Genomic DNA, 19,132 nt, shown 5'->3' with positions numbered 1-19,132 from the left:
CTGCCCTTATCCCCAGTCTATCAGTCTGCTTCTGATGGAGCTCATAACACTACAGCTCCTGAAACAGGCTTCAGACACTCACTGCATGAAGGAAAAACAGCCCCCAGAGCAAACCAGACCCAAAGCAAAGGCAGGCAGCAGGGCAGGCTGCTCCCTGAGCAGGAATCCTCAGCACCTTGGCCTCAGACCTTCAAGCCAGAACCATTCCTGTCTTAAACCTGAGGCACCAGAACTGCATCAGCCACAGGATCTGGAGAGCTCTTGTAGAGGCCACTTGCAAACCATCCTTTGGAATCCCTATTGCTGACCTTGTCAGGCCAGGGCTTAACTTCTCTTCTATCTGCCCAGGTTATGCCTTGCTCTGCTAACACCTGCAGGGAAGGTTTCCTAACCCATCCTGCTCTGATATCCTGACTTGAGCTGCTTGTGAGTTTGCCAAGCCTGAAATCCCACAGTCCCAGCAGGGCAGGGGCTGGAAGGGACCTCTGGAGCTCACCCTGCCCAAGCCCTGCTCCAGCAGGGCACCCCCAGCAGCTTGCCCAGCAGCACAGTGCCATGGGGGGGTTGGAAGCTCTCCACACCAGGAGACTCCACAACCTCTCTGGGCAGCCTGCTCCAGGCCTCCAACAGCCTCACACCAAACAACTTTCTCCTCCTGCTCACATGGAACCTCCTGGCTGCCACTTTGTGCCCAGTGTCCCTTGGCCTGTCCCTGGGCAGCACTGAGCAGAGCCTGGCCCCAGCCTCTTGCCCCCCAGCCCTTAGCTCTTGCTGAGCATTGCTCAGCTGCCCTCTGGGGCTGCTCTTCTGCAGGCTCTCAGCCCCAGGGCTCTCAGCCTTTGCTGATCCCAGAGCTGCTCCAGGCCCCTCAGCAGCTCCCCAGCCTCCCCTGGACTCTCTCCAGCAGGTCTCTGTCTCTCTTGATCTGGGGAGCCCAGAGCTGGACCAAATAGTCCATCTGTGGCCTCACCAGGGTAGAATAGAAGGGGCAGAAGAGCCTCCTTTGACCTGCTGCCTGCACTCAGTACACCCCAGGAGACCTTTGGCTTCTCAGCTGTGAGAGCACACTGCTGGCTCCTGGGGAACTTGTCCCAGAGCCTTTCTGAATGTTCCTCTGCCCCCACGCTCTCATTGAGCTGATCCCATTTACCAGCTCCCAGGATGGAGCCTTCCTGGGGCACAAACAATCCATTTGTGCTTTTTCCCTCAGCAGAGCCCCCCCACCCCCACCCCCACCCCGCCAGGCTGCCTGGGGACTGGGGCAGGCTCTGCTGCCCCCATGAGCACCATTCCTTACCCTGGGGCTATATTTAAGTGTAACTGGAGAAGCCTGGAGAGGGCTGGAGGCAATTCAAAGACTCAGCAAAGAGAGGAAAAATCCCCTTCCTTCCAATTGTTAGTGGGGAACACAATTAGACCAAATTCCTTCTGCAGGGAATGTGTGCAGTGAAGTCATTTTCCCCATGCCCCAGCACAGGGAGCCCCTGCAGGCCTCCCCCTGATGGAGATGGGGGCACCGTGCCCCTCCACATCTCTGCTGCTCTTGGCTTGAACACTGCAAGCCAGGCTCAGCCCAAGCCAAGCCCAGCCCCCAGCTCTGCTCTTCCACTTGCTTTGGAGACAAGAGCACAAGTGTGGAGCCCTGCGCTCGGCTCCGGGGCCTGCCCCTAGGCAGGACAGAGACCTCTTGGAGGGGCTCCAGAGGAGGCCATGGGGATGGTGTGAGGCCTGAAGCTCTCTGCTGTGGGGCCAGGCTGGGAGGGCTGGGGCTGTGCAGCCTGGGGAAGAGAAGGCTCCAGGGAGAGCTTCTGGTGGCCTTGCAGTGCTTCAAGGGCTGAGCAGAGAGCTGGGGACAGGCTTGTGAGCAGGGCCTGTGGGACAGCCCAAGGGGGCATGGTTTGAACTGCAAGAGGAGACTCAGACTGAAGGCAGAGAGACTTCACCCTGAGGGTGGTGAGAGCCTGGCCCAGGCTGCCCAGACAGGTGCTGGAAGCCCCATCCCCATCTCCCCTCACCTGAGACTAGGGAGGAGACATCACTCAGCTACAGCCTCTGCTGTGGGGACTTTGCTGACACTCTGTACTTGGGAGAGCTGCCTGCAGCCTCCCCCTCTCAGTTACCATTGTGGATGGCACCTTGAGCACCATTCACTTAGGCTGTGCTTCACTCCTCCTGCCTTACCCAAAACTCCATGGTTTGTCTTGGCTCTCAGCCTTGGCTGCTCACAGAGCTGCTCCAGGCCCCCCAACAGCTCTGCAGCCTCCCCTGGACTCTCCCCAGCAGGTCTCTGTCTCTCCTGAACTGGGGAGCCCAGAGCTGGACCCAGGACTGCAGCTGTGGCCTCACCAGGGCAGAGCAGAGGGCAGGAGAACCTCCCTTGCCCTGCTGCCCACACTCTTCTCCATGCAGCCCAGGCCACCTTTGGCCTCCTTGTCCCCAGGGGCACACTGCTGGCTCATGGGGACTTTGTTGTCCCCCAGCTCCTTCCCCTTGGAGCTGCTCCCCAGCAGGTTCCCCCTCCCTGTGCTGCTGCAGGAGGTTGTTCCTCCCCAGGGGCAGGACCCTGCCCTTGCCCTGGCTGCACCTCCTGAGCTTCCTCTGCAAACAGCTCTGCTAGAAGGCAGGAAGCAAAGCCTCAACCTTCAAACCCTCCTTCTACAACCCACTGCAAACCACTCCAGGACTCTCCTCTGCAGTGTGCTGACTCCCTGTGGCAACCTGCAGACCTCCTGGCTTCAGGACTGGATGAAAGGAGACCTCCCCCTCCCCACCCTCCCCCCAGAACAAGAAGCTCCTTTGTGCATGGAGCCACCTCAGGAGCTGAGGCCAGCACCCACAGCCCCTGACAGCACTGCTGGCTGTAATGGTTTGTGACTGGATTGATTGCTCCCTGCCAATAGGTGACTCAGCCTTGCAAATGCATCAGGCCTGTAACCAGCAGCTATTAAGGCCATTGATTTTCTGATTCCAATTGATAGCCACCAGGCCAAAGCTACACATCAATATTTGCCTAACCAATGCCCCAGGGCCAACACTTCTGACAAATGGGAACCTCAGCAGGCCAAGCTCTGCCCAATTAATGGCAATCTAAAGACCAAACCTCAGAATTTAAGGGAAATATTTAATGAATGGATGAAAATGCCCCCAGAAAACCCCAGATGTGAGCTCCTCTCCTCTCCTGTGCACTCAGGCTGGGGAGAGCCTGGCACAGGCTGCCCAGGGAGGCTGTGGAAGGGACCTCAGGGAGCATCCAGCTCCAGCCCCCTGCCCTGGGCAGGGACACCTCCCACCAGCACAGGCTGCCCAGGGCCTCATCCAGCCTGGCTCTGAACCCCTCCAGGGAGGAGGCAGCCACAGCCTCCCTGGGCAGCCTGTGCCAGGGTCTCAGTGAGGATCAAACTCTCCTTGGAGCTATTGGAACATCTCACTGCTGGTCAAACCACTTCACAGCAATTTAAATTCAGTTCAAGGAACTCATTTGATTTGTCATTGAATCATTAAGGTTGGAAAAGACCTCTAGGCTCATCCAGTCCAACCAGCAACCCAGCACCACCATGGCCACCAAACCCTGGCCCCAGCTGCCATGGCCACAGGGTTCTGGAACCCCTCCAGGGCTGGGGACTCCACCACCCCCCTGGGCAGCCTCTGCCAGGCCCTGACCACTCTGGCACCAAAGACATTTTCTTCTGATATTCAGCTTAACCTCCCCAGGTGAAGCTTGAGGTCATTTCCTCTTCTCCTATCACTTGTTCCTTGGGACAGAAAGCCAACCCCATCTGGCTCCAACTTCCTTGCAGGGAGCTGCAGAGAGCAAGGAGGTCTCCCTCACCCTCCTCTTCTCCTGGCTCAACCCCCCCAGCTCCCTCAGCTGCTCCTCCCCAGCCCTGTTCCCCAGACCCTTCCCCAGCTCTGTTGCCCTTCTCAGGCCCTGCTCCAGCCCCTTCCATGTCCCTCAAAGCCACTTCTGCAGAGTGCCAGCATGCACTCGAAACCCCTCTGGAAGAGGCCATCTTCTGCAGGCATGAATCACAGCCAGGCTTCAGGAAGCCTTTGGAGTCAGAGGCTATTTCCCAGCCACACCAGCCTATTCTCTGCTCATCAAACTGCCACTCTGCCTCCCATTTGTTACAGCAAGCCCAGGCAGCAAGTGGGGAAAAGGCATCCGGGAGGCTGGGAGGACAGATTGGCCACCCGGGGAGGGAGCTCATTGCAGCCCATAATGCTTCCAAGAGGGAGCTGCTGGGGACCTCTGCTGATCAATAGAGGCCTATATTAGCGCACTGATCATTTTTACCTCGGTGGCTGGGGCAGGGCTGCTGACAAACAGCAGCTCCTGCTGTTGTGTTTGCTCTGTCCCCTGTAGGGCTTCATCTCCGGGGTCGTATTTCAGGCAGACAGCCCCGGGCCGGGCAGGCAGCAAGCAGCCCTTGAGCAGCACAGTGCAGCTCTCAGCCTCAGCACAGCCTCCTGCTCTCCAGCCTCACAGGGTCACAGATCTGCCAGGCTTGGAAGGGAGCTCAAGGCTCAGCCAGCCCCAGCCCCTGCCATGGGCAGGGACACCTCACCCCACAGCAGGTTGCTCACAGCCACCTCCAGCCTGGCTGCAAACACCTCCAGGCAGGAGGCTGCCAGCAGCTCCCTGGGCAGCCTGTGCCAGGCTCTCACCACCCTCATGGGCAACAACTTCTTCCTCACATCCAATCTCAATCTCCTCACTTCCAGTTCTGCTCCATCCCCCCCAGTCCTATCCCTCCCTGACACCCTCAGAAGTCCCTCCCCAGCTTTCTTGCAGCCCCCTGCAGATCCTGGGAGGCCACAAGGAGGTCTCCTGGGAGTCCAACCCCCTGCCAGAGCAGGAGCATAGAGTCCAGGGCAAGTGGCACAGGAATTAACCCAGATGGGTCTGGAAAGTCTCCAGAGGAGGCTCCACAACTCTGGGCTGAACAACTCCAACTGTCTCAGCCTGGCCTCACAGCAGAGGGCTTCCAGCCCTCACAGAATCACCCAGGGTGGAAGAGACCTCCAGGATCATCAAGCCCAACTGATCACCCAACCCCACCTAATCCACCAGACCATGGCACTGAGTGCCTCACCCAGCCTGAAGCACCTCCAGGGATGGGGACTCCACCACCTCCCTGGGCAGCACATTCCCAAGGCCAACATCTCTGTCTGTGAAGAACTTCTTCCTCCCCTCCAGCCTAAACCTCCCCTGGCACAGCTTGAGACTGTGTCCTTCTGTTCTGGTGCTGGGTGCCTGGGGGAAGAGCCCAACCCCCACCTGGCTACAACCTCCCTGCAGGGAGTTGTAGAGAGCAAGAAGGTCTCACCTGAGCCTCTTCTGCAGGCTAAGCAACCCCAGCTCCCTCAGCCTCTCCTCACAGGGCTGTGCTCCAGACCCCTCCCCAGCTTTGTTGCCCCTCTCTGGGCACCTTCCAGCAGCTCAATGTCCTTCTTAACCTGAGGAGCCCAGAACTGGACCCAGGACTCAAGGTGTGGCCTAACCAGAGCTGAGGTCTATTGATGCCCTTCCTGACCAGCTCTGGGGAGGAAGCAAATGGACAGAGAGAGTGAGCAGAGAGGTTGGCACACCTGCAGCACCCTTTTATCCTGCTTTCCTGTTCATTTGGGGATCTTCTCCCTGCCAGGCTGCACTTTGCCCCTGCACCTGCCCCCAGACTTCCCCTTGTTCTGCCAGTCTTGACTCCTCTCCTGCTCACTTTGCATTAGGAGATGTCAACAAAAGGCTTAAACACAGATGAGAAAGGCTCAGAGCCTGTGCCAGATGCTGCACGGCCCCCTGAGACAGCCACAGGGCTTGGTGGCACAGTAAGGAAGCAGCACTCGGCCCAGGGGGCAGCTGGGGCTGCAGACCTGCCTTTGGGGGGAAAATGGCCAGGACTGGGAATTACAGGTTTGGAAGGGCAGTCACACAACTAATGCACAGCTGCACTCATGGAATCATGGAATGGTTGCAAGGCACCCCAGGGAGCATCCAGCCCCAGCCCCCTGCCATGGGCAGGGACCCCTCCCACCAGCACAGGCTGCTCAGGGCCTCATCCAGCCTGGCCCTGAGCACCTCCAGGGAGGGGGCAGCCACAGCCTCCCTGGGCAGCCTGTGCCAGGCTCTCCCCACTCCTGTAGATAAAAGCTCTCATGCCTGAATATGTGCTCTGTAGAAACCCCTGTGCCTAAGCACACCACAGCCTCCTCCTAGGGAGAGTGACAGAGGACAGCCCAGACAGAGTCTGTGTGGTGGGGAAGGGGCTGCTGGCCAGGCCCTACCCAGAGGGTGGTAGTCAACACTTCCTCCTCAGGCTGCTAACCAGTCACAAGTGGGGACCCCAGGGATGGATACTGGGCCCAGGAATTGTTTGGGTTGGAAAAGCCCTCTGAGGTCACCCAGTCCAACATCAACCCAGCACCACCATGGCCACCAAACCCTGGCCCCAAGTGCCACAGGTTTCCTGAACCCCTCCAGGGCTGGGGGCTCCACCAGCTCCCTGGGCAGCCTCTGCCAGGCCCTGACCACTCCTGCAGCAAAGACACTTTCCAGGTCCTTGACACAAGGAATGAACCTCAATAAAATGTCCTGAGCATAAAGGATGAGCTCAGGTTGGACCTGATGCACTGCAGGGCACCTCAGTGTCCCTCCCTGCCAGGGAGGAAGGCACTTCCACTTCCACAGCTGCCTGGCTCTGACCTCAGGCAAGCAAATCCTGCTGCAGCACATCCAGCCTGGCTCTGGAATCTCCACTACATCCAGGCAGAGCCTTTGAACTTCTCCTGAAGGAAGCCTGGACAGGAGGAAGAAGTTCTGAACTATGGGGGGTGGGACACTGCAACAGCAGAGCTCAGGACAGGGGAGGGAGGCTGCTGAGCCCCTGCAGAGCTCAGGACACAGGAGGGAGGCTGCTGAGCCCCTGCAGAGCTCAGGACAGGGGAGAGAGGCTGCTGAGCCCCTGCAGAGCTCAGGACACAGGAGGGAGGCTGCTGAGCCCCTGCAGAGCTCAGGATAGGGGAGGGAGGCTGCTGAGCCTCTGCAGAGCTCAGGACAGGGGAGGGAGGCTGCTGAGCCCCTGCAGAGCTCAGGACACAGGAGGGAGGCTGCTGAGCCCCTGCAGAGCTCAGGACAGGGGAGGGAGGCTGCTGAGCCCCTGCAGAGCTCAGGACAGGGGAGGGAGGCTGCTGAGCCCCTGCAGAGCTCAGGACAGGGGAGGGAGGCTGCTGAGCCCCAGCAGAGCTCAGGACAGGGGAGGGAGGCTGCTGAGCCCCAGCAGAGCTCAGGACACAGGAGGGAGGCTGCTGAGCCCCTGCAGAGCTCAGGACACAGGAGGGAGGCTGCTGAGCCCCTGCAGAGCTCAGGACACAGGAGGGAGGCTGCTGAGCCCCTGCAGAGCTCAGGACACAGGAGGGAGGCTGCTGAGCCCCTGCAGAGCTCAGGATAGGGGAGGGAGGCTGCTGAGCCTCTGCAGAGCTCAGGACAGGGGAGGGAGGCTGCTGAGCCCCTGCAGAGCTCAGGACACAGGAGGGAGGCTGCTGAGCCCCTGCAGAGCTCAGGACAGGGGAGGGAGGCTGCTGAGCCCCTGCAGAGCTCAGGACACAGGAGGGAGGCTGCTGAGCCCCTGCAGAGCTCAGGACAGGGGAGGGAGGCTGCTGAGCCCCTGCAGAGCTCAGGACACAGGAGGGAGGCTGCTGAGCCCCTGCAGAGCTCAGGATAGGGGAGGGAGGCTGCTGAGCCCCTGCAGAGCTCAGGACAGGGAAGGGAGGCTGCTGAGCCCCTGCAGAGCTCAGGACACAGGAGGGAGGCTGCTGAGCCCCTGCAGAGCTCAGGACACAGGAGGGAGGCTGCTGAGCCCCTGCAGAGCTCAGGATAGGGGAGGGAGGCTGCTGAGCCCCTGCAGAGCTCAGGACAGGGGAGGGAGGCTGCTGAGCCCCTGCAGAGCTCAGGACAGGGGAGGGAGGCTGCTGAGCCCCTGCAGAGCTCAGGACACCGGAGGGAGGCTGCTGAGCCCCTGCAGAGCTCAGGACAGGGGAGGGAGGCTGCTGAGCCCCTGCAGAGCTCAGGACACAGGAGGGAGGCTGCTGAGCCCCTGCAGAGCTCAGGATAGGGGAGGGAGGCTGCTGAGCCCCTGCAGAGCTCAGGACACAGGAGGGAGGCTGCTGAGCCCCTGCAGAGCTCAGGACAGGGGAGGGAGGCTGCTGAGCCCCTGCAGAGCTCAGGACAGGGGAGGGAGGCTGCTGAGCCCCTGCAGAGCTCAGGATAGGGGATGGAGGCTGCTGAGCCCCTGCAGAGCTCAGGACACAGGAGGGAGGCTGCTGAGCCCCTGCAGAGCTCAGGACAGGGGAGGGAGGCTGCTGAGCCCCTGCAGAGCTCAGGACACAGGAGGGAGGCTGCTGAGCCCCAGCAGAGCTCAGGACAGGGGAGGGAGGCTGCTGAGCCCCTGCAGAGCTCAGGATAGGGGAAGGAGGCTGCTGAGCCCCTGCAGAGCTCAGGACACAGGAGGGAGGCTGCTGAGCCCCTGCAGAGCTCAGGACAGGGGAGGGAGGCTGCTGAGCCCCTGCAGAGCTCAGGACACAGGAGGGAGGCTGCTGAGCCCCAGCAGAGCTCAGGACAGGGGAGGGAGGCTGCTGAGCCCCAGCAGAGCTCAGGACAGGGGAGGGAGGCTGCTGAGCCCCTGCAGAGCTCAGGACAGGGGAGGGAGGCTGCTGAGCCCCAGCAGAGCTCAGGACAGGGGAGGGAGGCTGCTGAGCCCCTGCAGAGCTCAGGACAGGGGAGGGAGGCTGCTGAGCCCCTGCAGAGCTCAGGACAGGGGAGGGAGGCTGCTGAGCCCCAGCAGAGCTCAGGACAGGGGAGGGAGGCTGCTGAGCCCCTGCAGAGCTCAGGACACAGGAGGGAGGCTGCTGAGCCCCTGCAGAGCTCAGGACACAGGAGGGAGGCTGCTGAGCCCCTGCAGAGCTCAGGACAGGGGAGGGAGGCTGCTGAGCCCCTGCAGAGCTCAGGACACAGGAGGGAGGCTGCTGAGCCCCTGCAGAGCTCAGGACACAGGAGGGAGGCTGCTGAGCCCCAGCAGAGCTCAGGACAGGGGAGGGAGGCTGCTGAGCCCCTGCAGAGCTCAGGACACAGGAGGGAGGCTGCTGAGCCCCTGCAGAGCTCAGGACAGGGGAGGGAGGCTGCTGAGCCCCTGCAGAGCTCAGGACACAGGAGGGAGGCTGCTGAGCCCCTGCAGAGCTCAGGACAGGGGAGGGAGGCTGCTGAGCCCCTGCAGAGCTCAGGACCGGGGAGGGAGGCTGCTGAGCCCCTGCAGAGCTCAGGACAGGGGAGGAGGGTGCTGAGCCCCTGCAGAGCTCAGGACAGGGGAGGGAGGCTGCTGAGCCCCTGCAGAGCTCAGGACAGGGGAGGGAGGCTGCTGAGCCCCTGCAGAGCTCAGGACAGGGGAGGGAGGCTGCTGAGCCCCTGCAGAGCTCAGGACAGGGGAGGGAGGCTGCTGAGCCCCTGCAGAGCTCAGGACAGGGGAGGGAGGCTGCTGAGCCCCAGCAGAGCTCAGGACACAGGAGGGAGGCTGCTGAGCCCCTGCAGAGCTCAGGACAGGGGAGGGAGGCTGCTGAGCCCCTGCAGAGCTCAGGACACAGGAGGGAGGCTGCTGAGCCCCTGCAGAGCTCAGGACAGGGGAGGGAGGCTGCTGAGCCCCTGCAGAGCTGCCTCCCTTCCATGCCTCCCTGTCTCCAGCCCCTGGCCCCCCTGCCCACGTGGCTTTGCTATTTCCAAGCCTATTCACAGGGACATTTTTCCAAGCATGTGCCACATGCCTTGTTCATATAAATGGAACAAATTAAACTGTCTCCACACATATCCCAGCACATTTGTAGCCCTGATTCCTCCCCCCTTCCCCTCCCACCACACGTGGCCACGGCCCCCTTTGATCCGCCTGCAGAGCCTGACCTCGGGATATTAGATTCTGCCACATCGCTTCTCTTGTGCTGCAGGGACGGGAAACTCTTCTCCACCCCCTGCCTTTACAGGCCACCAACCCCCCCCAGAATCAAGTTGCAGTGTGCCCTGATGAGCAGCCCCTGGGGCAGTAATTGCTTGGCTCCTCAGGGCGGAGGGCCGGAGCCCAGCCTGCCCGCGGGGCTGGGGGCCAGGGCAGGGCTCTCAGGGTCACTGAGCCCCAAAAGGGAGAGGGCTCCCCGAGAGAATCAAACCTCCTCCTGCTGGTTTGCTGCCAAATTCATTTCCCCAGAGTGCATTACAAGTAGAAGCCACACAGCCAAACCTGCCTGCACTGCTAGCTGCCTGGGCAGAGCCAATCCCTCCCACCCCCAGGCCAGCAGGGGACACACAGCCTGGGGGCACTGCCTGCCACTGCCACCTCCCCTGAGCCACTGGCACACTGGGGGCAGCCACCTGCAACAGTTCTCTTCCTTGTCCTCTGGTGGGAACCTCTCACAGGTTCCTGGAATGGGTCGGGTTGGGAGGGACCTCAGAGACCATCCAGCTCCAAGCCCCTGCCCTGGGCAGGGACACCTCCCACCAGCTGCAGTCAGGAGGTCTTGGGTGACAGGTTGGACTCAATGACCTTTGAGGTCTCTTCCAACCTTATTGATTCCATGATTCTGTGCTCAAGGCCTCATCCAGCCTGGTCCTGAACACCTCCAGGCAGGAGGCAGCCACAGCCTCCCTGGGCAGCCTGTGCCAGGCTCTCCCCAGCCTCACTCTCAACAATTTCTTCCTCATCCTCTAGTCTCAATCTGCCCTCCTCGAGCTTAAATCCATCCCCCCTTCATCCTATCACTATAAGCCCTTGTAAAAAGTCCCTCCTCAGCCCAGGTACTGGAAGGCTGCTCTGAAGTCTCCCTGGAGCCTTCTCTTCTCCAGGCTGAACTGCCCCAACTCTCATAGACTTCTTTGTGTCCATCTCCATCATACTGCCCAGCTGGCCACCAGCATCCCCAGTGACAGGGCAGGAGGCAATGGGCACAAACTTGACCACAGGAAGCTCCATCTCAACAGGAGGAGGAACTTCTTTACTCTGAAGGTGGCTGAGGCCTGGAGCAGGCTGCCCAGGGAGGTGGTCCCCTGGCACTCAGCTCTGGGGAGACCACACCTGGAGTGCTGTGCCCAGGCTTGGGCAGCTCTGCTCAAGAGAGCTGTGGAGGGGCTGGAGCCAGGGCAGAGCAGGGCAAGGAAGCTGGGAAGGGCCTGGAGAAGGAATCTGCTGGAGAGAGGCTGAAGGAGCTGGGGATGGTTAGTGTGAAAGAGAGGAGGCTGAGGGGAGACCTCCTGGCTGCCTCCAGCTCCCTGCAAGGAGGCTGTGGAGAGGCTGCTGCTGGGCTCTGCTCACAGGTCAGTAGTGACAGAACAAGAGGGGATGGCCTCAGGCTGCCCCTGGGGAGGCTCAGACTGCACATCAGGAAACCTTTTTCCCCATGCAGAGTGGTCAGGGCTTGGAATGTGCTGCCCAGGGGGGTGGTGGAGCCCCCAGGGCTGGCTGTGTTTGCAGGGGGGTTGGCTGTGGTGCTTGGGGCTGTGGTTTAGGCTGAGCCTTGCAGAGCAGGGCTCTGGGTTGGACTTGGTGCTCCTGGGGCTCTTTTCCAAGCTGAGTGTTTCTCTGATTCCAGCTGAATTTTGCTTGCCAAACCTGCAGTGGAAGCCAAGTTTGGCAGCAAAATGCCCACCCCATCCCTCAGAGGCTGCTGCCAGTTTTTCAGGTGGCTGAAAAGAAGCAAACAAACAAACAAACAAACCAACCACCACAGCCCAAGCCCAGGAGCATGGCAGAGAGAAGCCTGCAAGGCAAAGACTCCTGTGAGCAGAGTGGGTTTGCTCTTCATAATCCTCACTTCATGCAGCAAATTAGCATAGCTCCAATGGAAGGGCAAATGTGATCAAACTGAAACCTTCAAATGAGATGGAGGGAGGCCTTTTGCTTGCTGGCTTTTTTTTATCACTTAAAAATATATAAAAGAATGAGAAAGCCAAAGCCAAACCAAAGCCAAAGCCAAACCAAAGCCAAAGCCAAACCAAAGCCAAGCCTTTTGCTGGGTGTCCTTCAGCTGGCTGCAGGGACTCTGGCAATTCAAACATTTAAACCAGCACAGGCCCCTCCAGTCTCCAGTCTGAGCTCAGGTCAGCTGTCTGTAGCTTCTAATTTGTCCTTGATTTGTATTCATGGCAGCAGAACCTCTGCATATGGAGGAGGCAGGCAGGGGAGGGGCAGAGCTGGGCTGGCAGGTCAGGCAGTTGGGTTTCTGAGCAGCTGAGGTCCAAAGGCTCAGCCCACACCTCCCTGGGCAGGGAAACTGCCATCAAAGGAACCTTCACAGAGCCCCAGAACTGCCAGGCTGGGAAGGGACCTCCAGGCTCAGCCAGCCCCAGCCCCTGCCATGGGCAGGGACACCTCACCCCACAGCAGGTTGCTCACAGCCACCTCCAGCCTGGCTGCAAACACCTCCAGGCAGGAGGCTTCCACCACCTCCCTGGGCAGCCTGTGCCAGGCTCTCACCACCCTCCTGGGGAACAACTTCTTCCTCACAGCCAATCTCAATCTCCCCACTTCCAGTTCTGCTCCATCCCCCCCAGTCCTATCCCTCCCTGACACCCTCACAAGTCCCTCCCCAGCTCTCTTGCAGCCCCCTGCAGACCCTGGAAGGCCACAATAAGGTTTCCTCAGAGCCTTCTCTTCTCCAGACTGCACAACCCCAACCTTCTCAGCCTGTCCCCATAGCAGAGGTGTTGAGACACCCTGGCCACCAGGCCTGGGGTGGGGAGGGGGAAGATTCACCTTGTAAGGAGCTGAGGAACCCTTCTTTGCCCCACTTGGGTTTGATTATGGCAGGAGGGAAGAGCAACATCTGAGCCAGGGTCACCATGGAGCTACCAACACAGAAATGAAATCAGGGCCTGGCACAGGCTGCCCAGGGAGGTGGTGGAGTCCCCATCCATGGAGGTGCTCAAGAAACCTGTGGCCATGGCACTTGGGGCCATGGGTTGGTGGCCATGGTGGGGCTGGGCTGATGGTTGGGCTCAAAGTCTTCAAGGACAATTCCAGGCCAAGCCATTCTGTGATTCTCTTCACTCTCCACATCAAGGCCCTGAACCCAGAGATGGTTTAGGCAAAAGCTCTTACAGAATGGTTTGGGTTGGAAAAGCCCTGCAAGACCTTGGAGTCCAGCCAGCCTCTAACCCTGCCAAGGCTGGGGCCAACCCCTGGCCCTCAGCACTACAGCTCTGTGTCTTTTAAACCCCTCCAGGGAAGGGGATTCAGCCACCTCCCTGGGCAGCCTGGGCCAGGCTTGGAGAACCTTTGCAGTCAAGAAGCTTCTTCTAAAGTGCAACCTAAACCTCCCCTTGAGGCCAGTTCCTCTCATCCTATCTCTTGTCCTTGGGAGCAGAGCCCAAGCCCCCCCTGGCTGCAGCCTCCTCTCAGGAGCTGCAGAGAGCCAGGAGGTCTCCCTCAGCCTCCTCTGCTCCAGGCTGAACACCCCCAGGGCCCTCAGCTGCTCCTCCCCAGCCCTGCTCCCCAGACCCTTCCCCAGCTCGGTTGCCCTTCTCTGGGCCTGCTGCAATGTCCTTCCTGGAGTAACTGCCCCAAGACTGAACCCAGTGAGGTTCCTCAGGCAGCCTCTGCCAAGTGGCCATTGCTTCCAGCACTTGCACAGTCTCATCAGCACCATTCCCAGCAGACAGGCTTGGGGCAGCAGGCTGGCAACCACTCTGAGCAGGTATCAAAGACTTCAGATCAGACAAAATTGGCATTTCACCTTCCCCTCCCCCCTCATTTATGCAGTGGAGACTAATCCAGTGAGAGCCAAATGATCACAGTGAGCTGAAACTGTTCTGTGCAGAACCAAAAGCAGCAACCAAAACCTAAACCAGTGGAAAGGAGGTGAAAGAACCCTGGCACTTTCTGTCCACAGCCTAGGAACTAGGGGGGGGAAATGGCAGAGCATCTCTGTCCACCTGAGTCCAAGCTCCAAGCAGCTGGGCATCACACAGCAGCAAACCAAAGAGGGTTCAGAACTGGCCACAGAAGCCAGATGGAGACCTGAGAACTAAGAGGAACTGGGAAAAGCTCATCTTTGTCCAGCAGAGGAGGTCAGAAGTGGCCAGCAGCTGGAAGCTGTGTGGTGGAGGTGGGAAAGAGAACCTGCTCTGGCACACCCACCATGGTCTGGGTTGGGAGGGACCTCAAACATCATCCAGTTCCAATCTCCCTGCCATGGGAGGGACACCTCCTGCTGCCCCAGGCTGCTCAAGGCCTCATCCAACCTGGCTTTGAACACTCCCAGCCTTGGACCCTTCACAGCTTCTCAGAGCAACCTGTCCCAGTGGCTCAGCCCCCTCCTGGGGAAGGCTTTCCTCCTCATGTCCAATCTCAATCCAGCTCCTTCCAGTTTGAAGTCATCAGCCCTCATCCTGTCTCTCCAGGCCTTGGTCCAAAGTCCCTCTCCAGTTCTCCTGTAGCCCCCTTCAAATCCTGCAAGGTTGCTCTGGGGTCTCCCTGGAGCCTTCTCTTCCCCAGGCTGATCAACCCCAGCCCTCCCAGAGCAGAGGGCTGCCAGCCCTGCCAGCATTGCTGTTCTGGACCTGCTCTGACAATTCACAGAATCACAGAACCAGCCAGGTTGGAAGAGACCTCCAAGATCATCCAGTCCAACCTCTCACCCAGCACCATCCCACCATCAGCCATGGCACTGAGTGCCTCATCCAGGCTCTGCCTGAAGATCTCCAGGGAGGGCGACTCCACCACCGCCCTGGGCAGCCCAGGTCCTTCCTGTGCTGAGGGCTCCAGAGCTGCCCCAGCACTGCAGCTGGTGGTCTCAGCAGAGCAGAGCAGAGCAGAGAATAAGATGATGAAGGCAAGAGGGAGAAAGGTCCTGCTGGGAAGCCCAGGTGGGATCCCAAGCCCCAGGGAAGTGAAGCTTCCCATTGCACAGTGCCTGATGGCTGTGGCGTGCTCCAGCCCTCGACCCAAGGCGGAGCAGCTCTCTCCTCCTGCAGTGCTCCTTGAGTGGTGGCTGAGTCTGCAGACCAACTGATGACTTCTTCTTCCACAAGCTGCTCCTCAGGAGACATTTTCTATTCACTTCAGAACAGCCCAGGGTCCTCACAACCCTTTCAAAGTGCACCACAGGACACTTTTTATGGTGCTTATTAATCAATTGAAAGAAGTTTGCCTCCTGCTTTTTGCTCTTCAGTTGCCATTGTTCCCAAGTCACCAACCAGCCCCTTCTGGTGTCTTCTTTCCCCCCTCCCCTTCCCCTTTCCATGCTCTCCCCTTTCCCATCACTGGAGGCCAAGCAATTGTTAGCAGATGAGGCCTCACAATGGGATGGGATGGGATGGAAACAGCAACAGATGGATTGTGCCAAACATAAGCTGCCAATTTCTGCTGGGGCAGATCCAGCTCCTCACCACCACCAGCCCCCAGGACCACCCCCCCAGCCCCCAGCTGTGAGCCTGCCTCTGCCATTCCAGCAGTCTGAGCTTGCAGCCCAGAAGGCCAAGGGCAGCCTTGGGCTGCATCCAAAGCAGTGTGGCCAGAGTGGCACCTGGGGGTGCTGGTGGGGGAGAAGCTGGGCAGGAGCCAGCAGTGGGCACTGGCAGCACAGGAGGCCAAGGGCAGCCCCAGCCTGTGCTGCCAGTGCCCACTGCCAGGGCTGGAGAGAGGGATCCTGCCCCCCTGCTCTGCCCTGGGGGGACCTCACCTGCAGGGCTGGGGCCAGCTGGGGAGCCCTCAGCACAGGAAGGACCTGGAGCTGATGGAGCAGGTCCAGAGGAAGCCACAAAAATGATCAGGGGTTGGAGCAGCTCTGCTACAAGGACAGGCTGAGGGAGCTGGGGCTGTGCAGCCTGGAGAAGGCTCCAGGGAGAGCTCAGAGCAGCTTCCAACAGCTGAAGGGCTCCAAGCAGGCTGCAGAGGGACTGCTCCCAAAGGGCTGCAGGGACAGGACCAGGGGCAGTGGTTTGAGATGAGAGCAGAGCAGATTGAGATTGGATGTGAGGAACAAGCTCTGCCCCAGGAGGCTGCTGGAACCCTGCAGCAGGCTGCCCAGGGAGCTGCCAGGTGAGGCCCCAGCCCTGGAGCTGTTCAAGGTGAGGCTGCACAGGGCTCTGGGCAGCCTGCTGCAGTGCAGGATGTCCCTGCTGGGGGCAGGGCTTGGGCTGGGGGAGCTCTGGAGGTCCCTTCCAGCCCAGCCCCTGCTGTGATTCGATGATTCTGACAGCAGAGCTCCCCTCTTGCTTTGAAACCAGCTCCAAGCTGTGAGATCATCATGAAGGCATCACACACACACACCTTGCCCAAGCAGGATTAGCTTTGAGCATGAATTCATTCCCCTCAGCACACCATGGTCTCAAAGCAAACCACACTAAGTGATTATCACAGAGTGCTCTGGGTTGGGAGGGACCTTTAAAGGTCACCCAGTCCAAGCTGACAACGTTCTGATCTGCAATGCAATTCATTCCAGCCCCAGGGTCAAAGGGGGATCTCTGGAGTTAGTTTTTCAGCCACAAATTCCCTTTGTGTAGATATTCAGGAGGTAGTTCCCAGCACCTGGAAAGCTCTTTTCAGTGCTCCTCACTGGTAGATCTTATTCCAGTAACTCACCAGCTCCAAACCTGCCTGGCAAGCAGCCAGAGCTGAGGGCTTGGAAGAGCTTCCAAGGCAGAAAAACCAACCTGAGGTGTTTCACAGGCAAGCTTCTGGTGGTTTACACAGCAGGGCTCCCAGTGCCAAAGAGACTTCAGCACACAGGCTCAGAGTAGGGGCATCTGGAGCCTGGGAAGGATGCTTGGCTGGAAGAGACCTCTCAGATCACCAAGTCCAACCTTCAACCTTGAACTCAGCAGAGCTCATCACTTCAGTTTGAGAGACCTAAACCACAAGCCCTAGGCACCTGCTGAAGGACCACCCTCACCACCCTTGCATCCAGCAGGGTTATAGAACCAGAGGAAGAGGAATGTTGGGTTGGAAAAGACCTCTAAGATCTGGGTCCCAGAGCCCTGGAGCAGGCTGCCCAGAGAGGTTGTGGAGTCTCCTTCTCTGGAGTCTTCCAAGCCCCATCTGGATGTGTTCCTGTGTGAGCTGTGCTGGATTCTGTGGCCCTGCTCTGGCAGGGGGTTGGACTGGGTGAGCTTCAAAGGTCCCTTCCAGCCCCCAACATCCTGTGTGTGATCCTGTGCTCATCAAGTCCAATCACCACCCTAAGACCACCATGGCCACTAAGCCATGTCCCTGAAACCATGCAAGAGCCTTAGGTGATGGACTGCTCCTAGCTAATCACTCATCTCTCTCACCTCCCCTCGCTCCCAGAAGGACACTGAGGGGCTGGAGCAAGTCAGCCAAGCTGGGGAAGGGTCAGGAGAACAGGCCTGGGGAGGAGCAGCCAAGGGACCTGGGGGTGCTCAGCCTGGAGGAAAAGAGGAGGCTGAGAGGAGACCTTCTGGTTCTCTGCAGCTCCCCGAGAGGAGGCTGGAGCCAGGTGGGGGTTGGGCTCTGCTCCCAAGGAACAAGAGACAGGGCAAGAGGAAATGGCCTCAAGTTGCCCCAGGAGAGGTTTAGGCTGGACATGAGGAACAATTTGTTCATGGAAGGAGCTGTCAAGTCCTGGCCCAGGCTGCCCAGGGCATTACTGCCTCATGGTGACCTTGGTGCCCACCAGCACTCCCAGAGCTGCTCTCCACCAGGTCAGCCCCCAGGCTGTACTGCCCCATGGGGCTGTGTTTCCCCAGCTCCAGAAAGCTGTGGTGTGCCAGAGGAGCAGCAGAGAGGGCAGCCCAACTTCAGAACAGGAAACCCCTGAGCCCCACTGCAGCTGGCTCCCTTCAGCATGCTCACTTCTGGCTGAGTGGCTTTCAGTTTGTGAGGGACTTCAGACTGCATTACCTTCTTCCTTCCTCTTCTTGGCTTCTTCCTCACTTCTCTCTTTAGCCTTCAATGCTTCATCAGCTTTAGCTGAAAAGAAACACAACAAACAAATGTCAGAATCCCTTCAGCTCCCTCTGCTTTGCTTTGAAGCTCCTTCACATCCCCCAAGTTCTGCAGGCCCCCCAAGGAAGCTGAAGGGCATCAAAGAGGACAGCTTGGTTCTTGCTGAAGGTATCAGCACAGGGAAGGCAACAGAAGTGGTACTGTGGAGGGCAATGCTGGCACCTTGCACTCATTCAACACAGATCATGGAACCACAGAGCTATGTGGGCTGGAAAGAGCTTTGAGGCCACCAACCAAGCAACCATTCAGCCAACACTGCCACTGCTCCCCCATGGCCCTCAGCACCACATCCACAATCTCTGCTCTTTAGCTTCTTATTGTTGTTAGGAAGAACATTTCCCAGCTGAGTTCCTTCCACTCACACCTCCCCACCATGCTTCCCCCAGCCCAAGCTACAGACACAGCCAGCTGAAGAGAGATCTGCTGCCAGGCTCAGCAACTCCGAGCACCTCTCCTGGGGCTACCCCAGGAAGAAGACCTCATGCTCAGGGGGGCAGAGAAGACCTCATGCTCAGGGGGGCAGAGAAGACCTCATGCTCAGGGGGGCAGAGAAGACCTCATGCTCAGGGGGGCAGAGAAGACCTCATGCTCAGGGGGGCAGAGAAGACCTCATGCTCAGGGGGGCAGAGAAGACCTCATGCTCAGGGGGGGCAGAGAAGACCTCATGCTCAGGGGGGCAGAGAAGACCTCATGCTCAGGGGGGGCAGAGAAGACCTCATGCTTAGGGGGGCAGAGAAGACCTCATGCTCAGGGGGACAGAGCTGCAGAGTGCATTTAGAATAGGAATCAAAGACCTGGTTCTGGGCTCCCCAGTGCCAGAGGGACAGGGAACTGCTGGAGAGAGTCCAGGGGAGGCTGCAGAGCTGCTGAGGGGCCTGGAGCAGCTCTGGGAGCAGCAAAGGCTGAGAGCCCTGGGGCTGAGAGCCTGCAGAAGAGCAGCCCCAGAGGGCAGCTGAGCAATGCTCAGCAAGAGCTAAAGGCTGGGGGGCAAGAGGCTGGGGCCAGGCTCTGCTCAGTGGTGCCCAGGGACAGCCCAAGGGGCACAAAGTGGCAGCCAGGAGGTTCCATGTGAGCAGGAGGAGAAAGTTGTTTGGTGTGAGGGTGCTGGAGGCCTGGAGCAGGCTGTCCAGAGAGGTTGT

At 59.4% G+C, this 19,132-nt stretch overlaps 1 protein-coding gene across 1 annotated transcript in view; it reads right to left on the bottom strand.

The window, feature by feature from the left end:
- Positions 1 to 19,132, bottom strand: part of LOC128897653 (serine/Arginine-related protein 53-like) — a 126,401-nt gene that overhangs the window by 12,276 nt on the left and 94,993 nt on the right. The window contains exon 3 of the mRNA XM_054166461.1: positions 17,889 to 17,957. Coding sequence (XP_054022436.1) covers positions 17,889 to 17,957 — 69 coding nt within the window. The remainder of the gene's footprint in view (positions 1 to 17,888; positions 17,958 to 19,132) is intronic.

This window comes from Dryobates pubescens, chromosome 13 (genome assembly GCF_014839835.1).
Source record: "Dryobates pubescens isolate bDryPub1 chromosome 13, bDryPub1.pri, whole genome shotgun sequence".
Lineage (NCBI taxonomy): Eukaryota > Metazoa > Chordata > Aves > Piciformes > Picidae > Dryobates > Dryobates pubescens.
The sequence above is the reverse complement of the archived record's forward strand: the minus strand, read 5'-3'. Positions and strand labels throughout refer to the sequence as shown.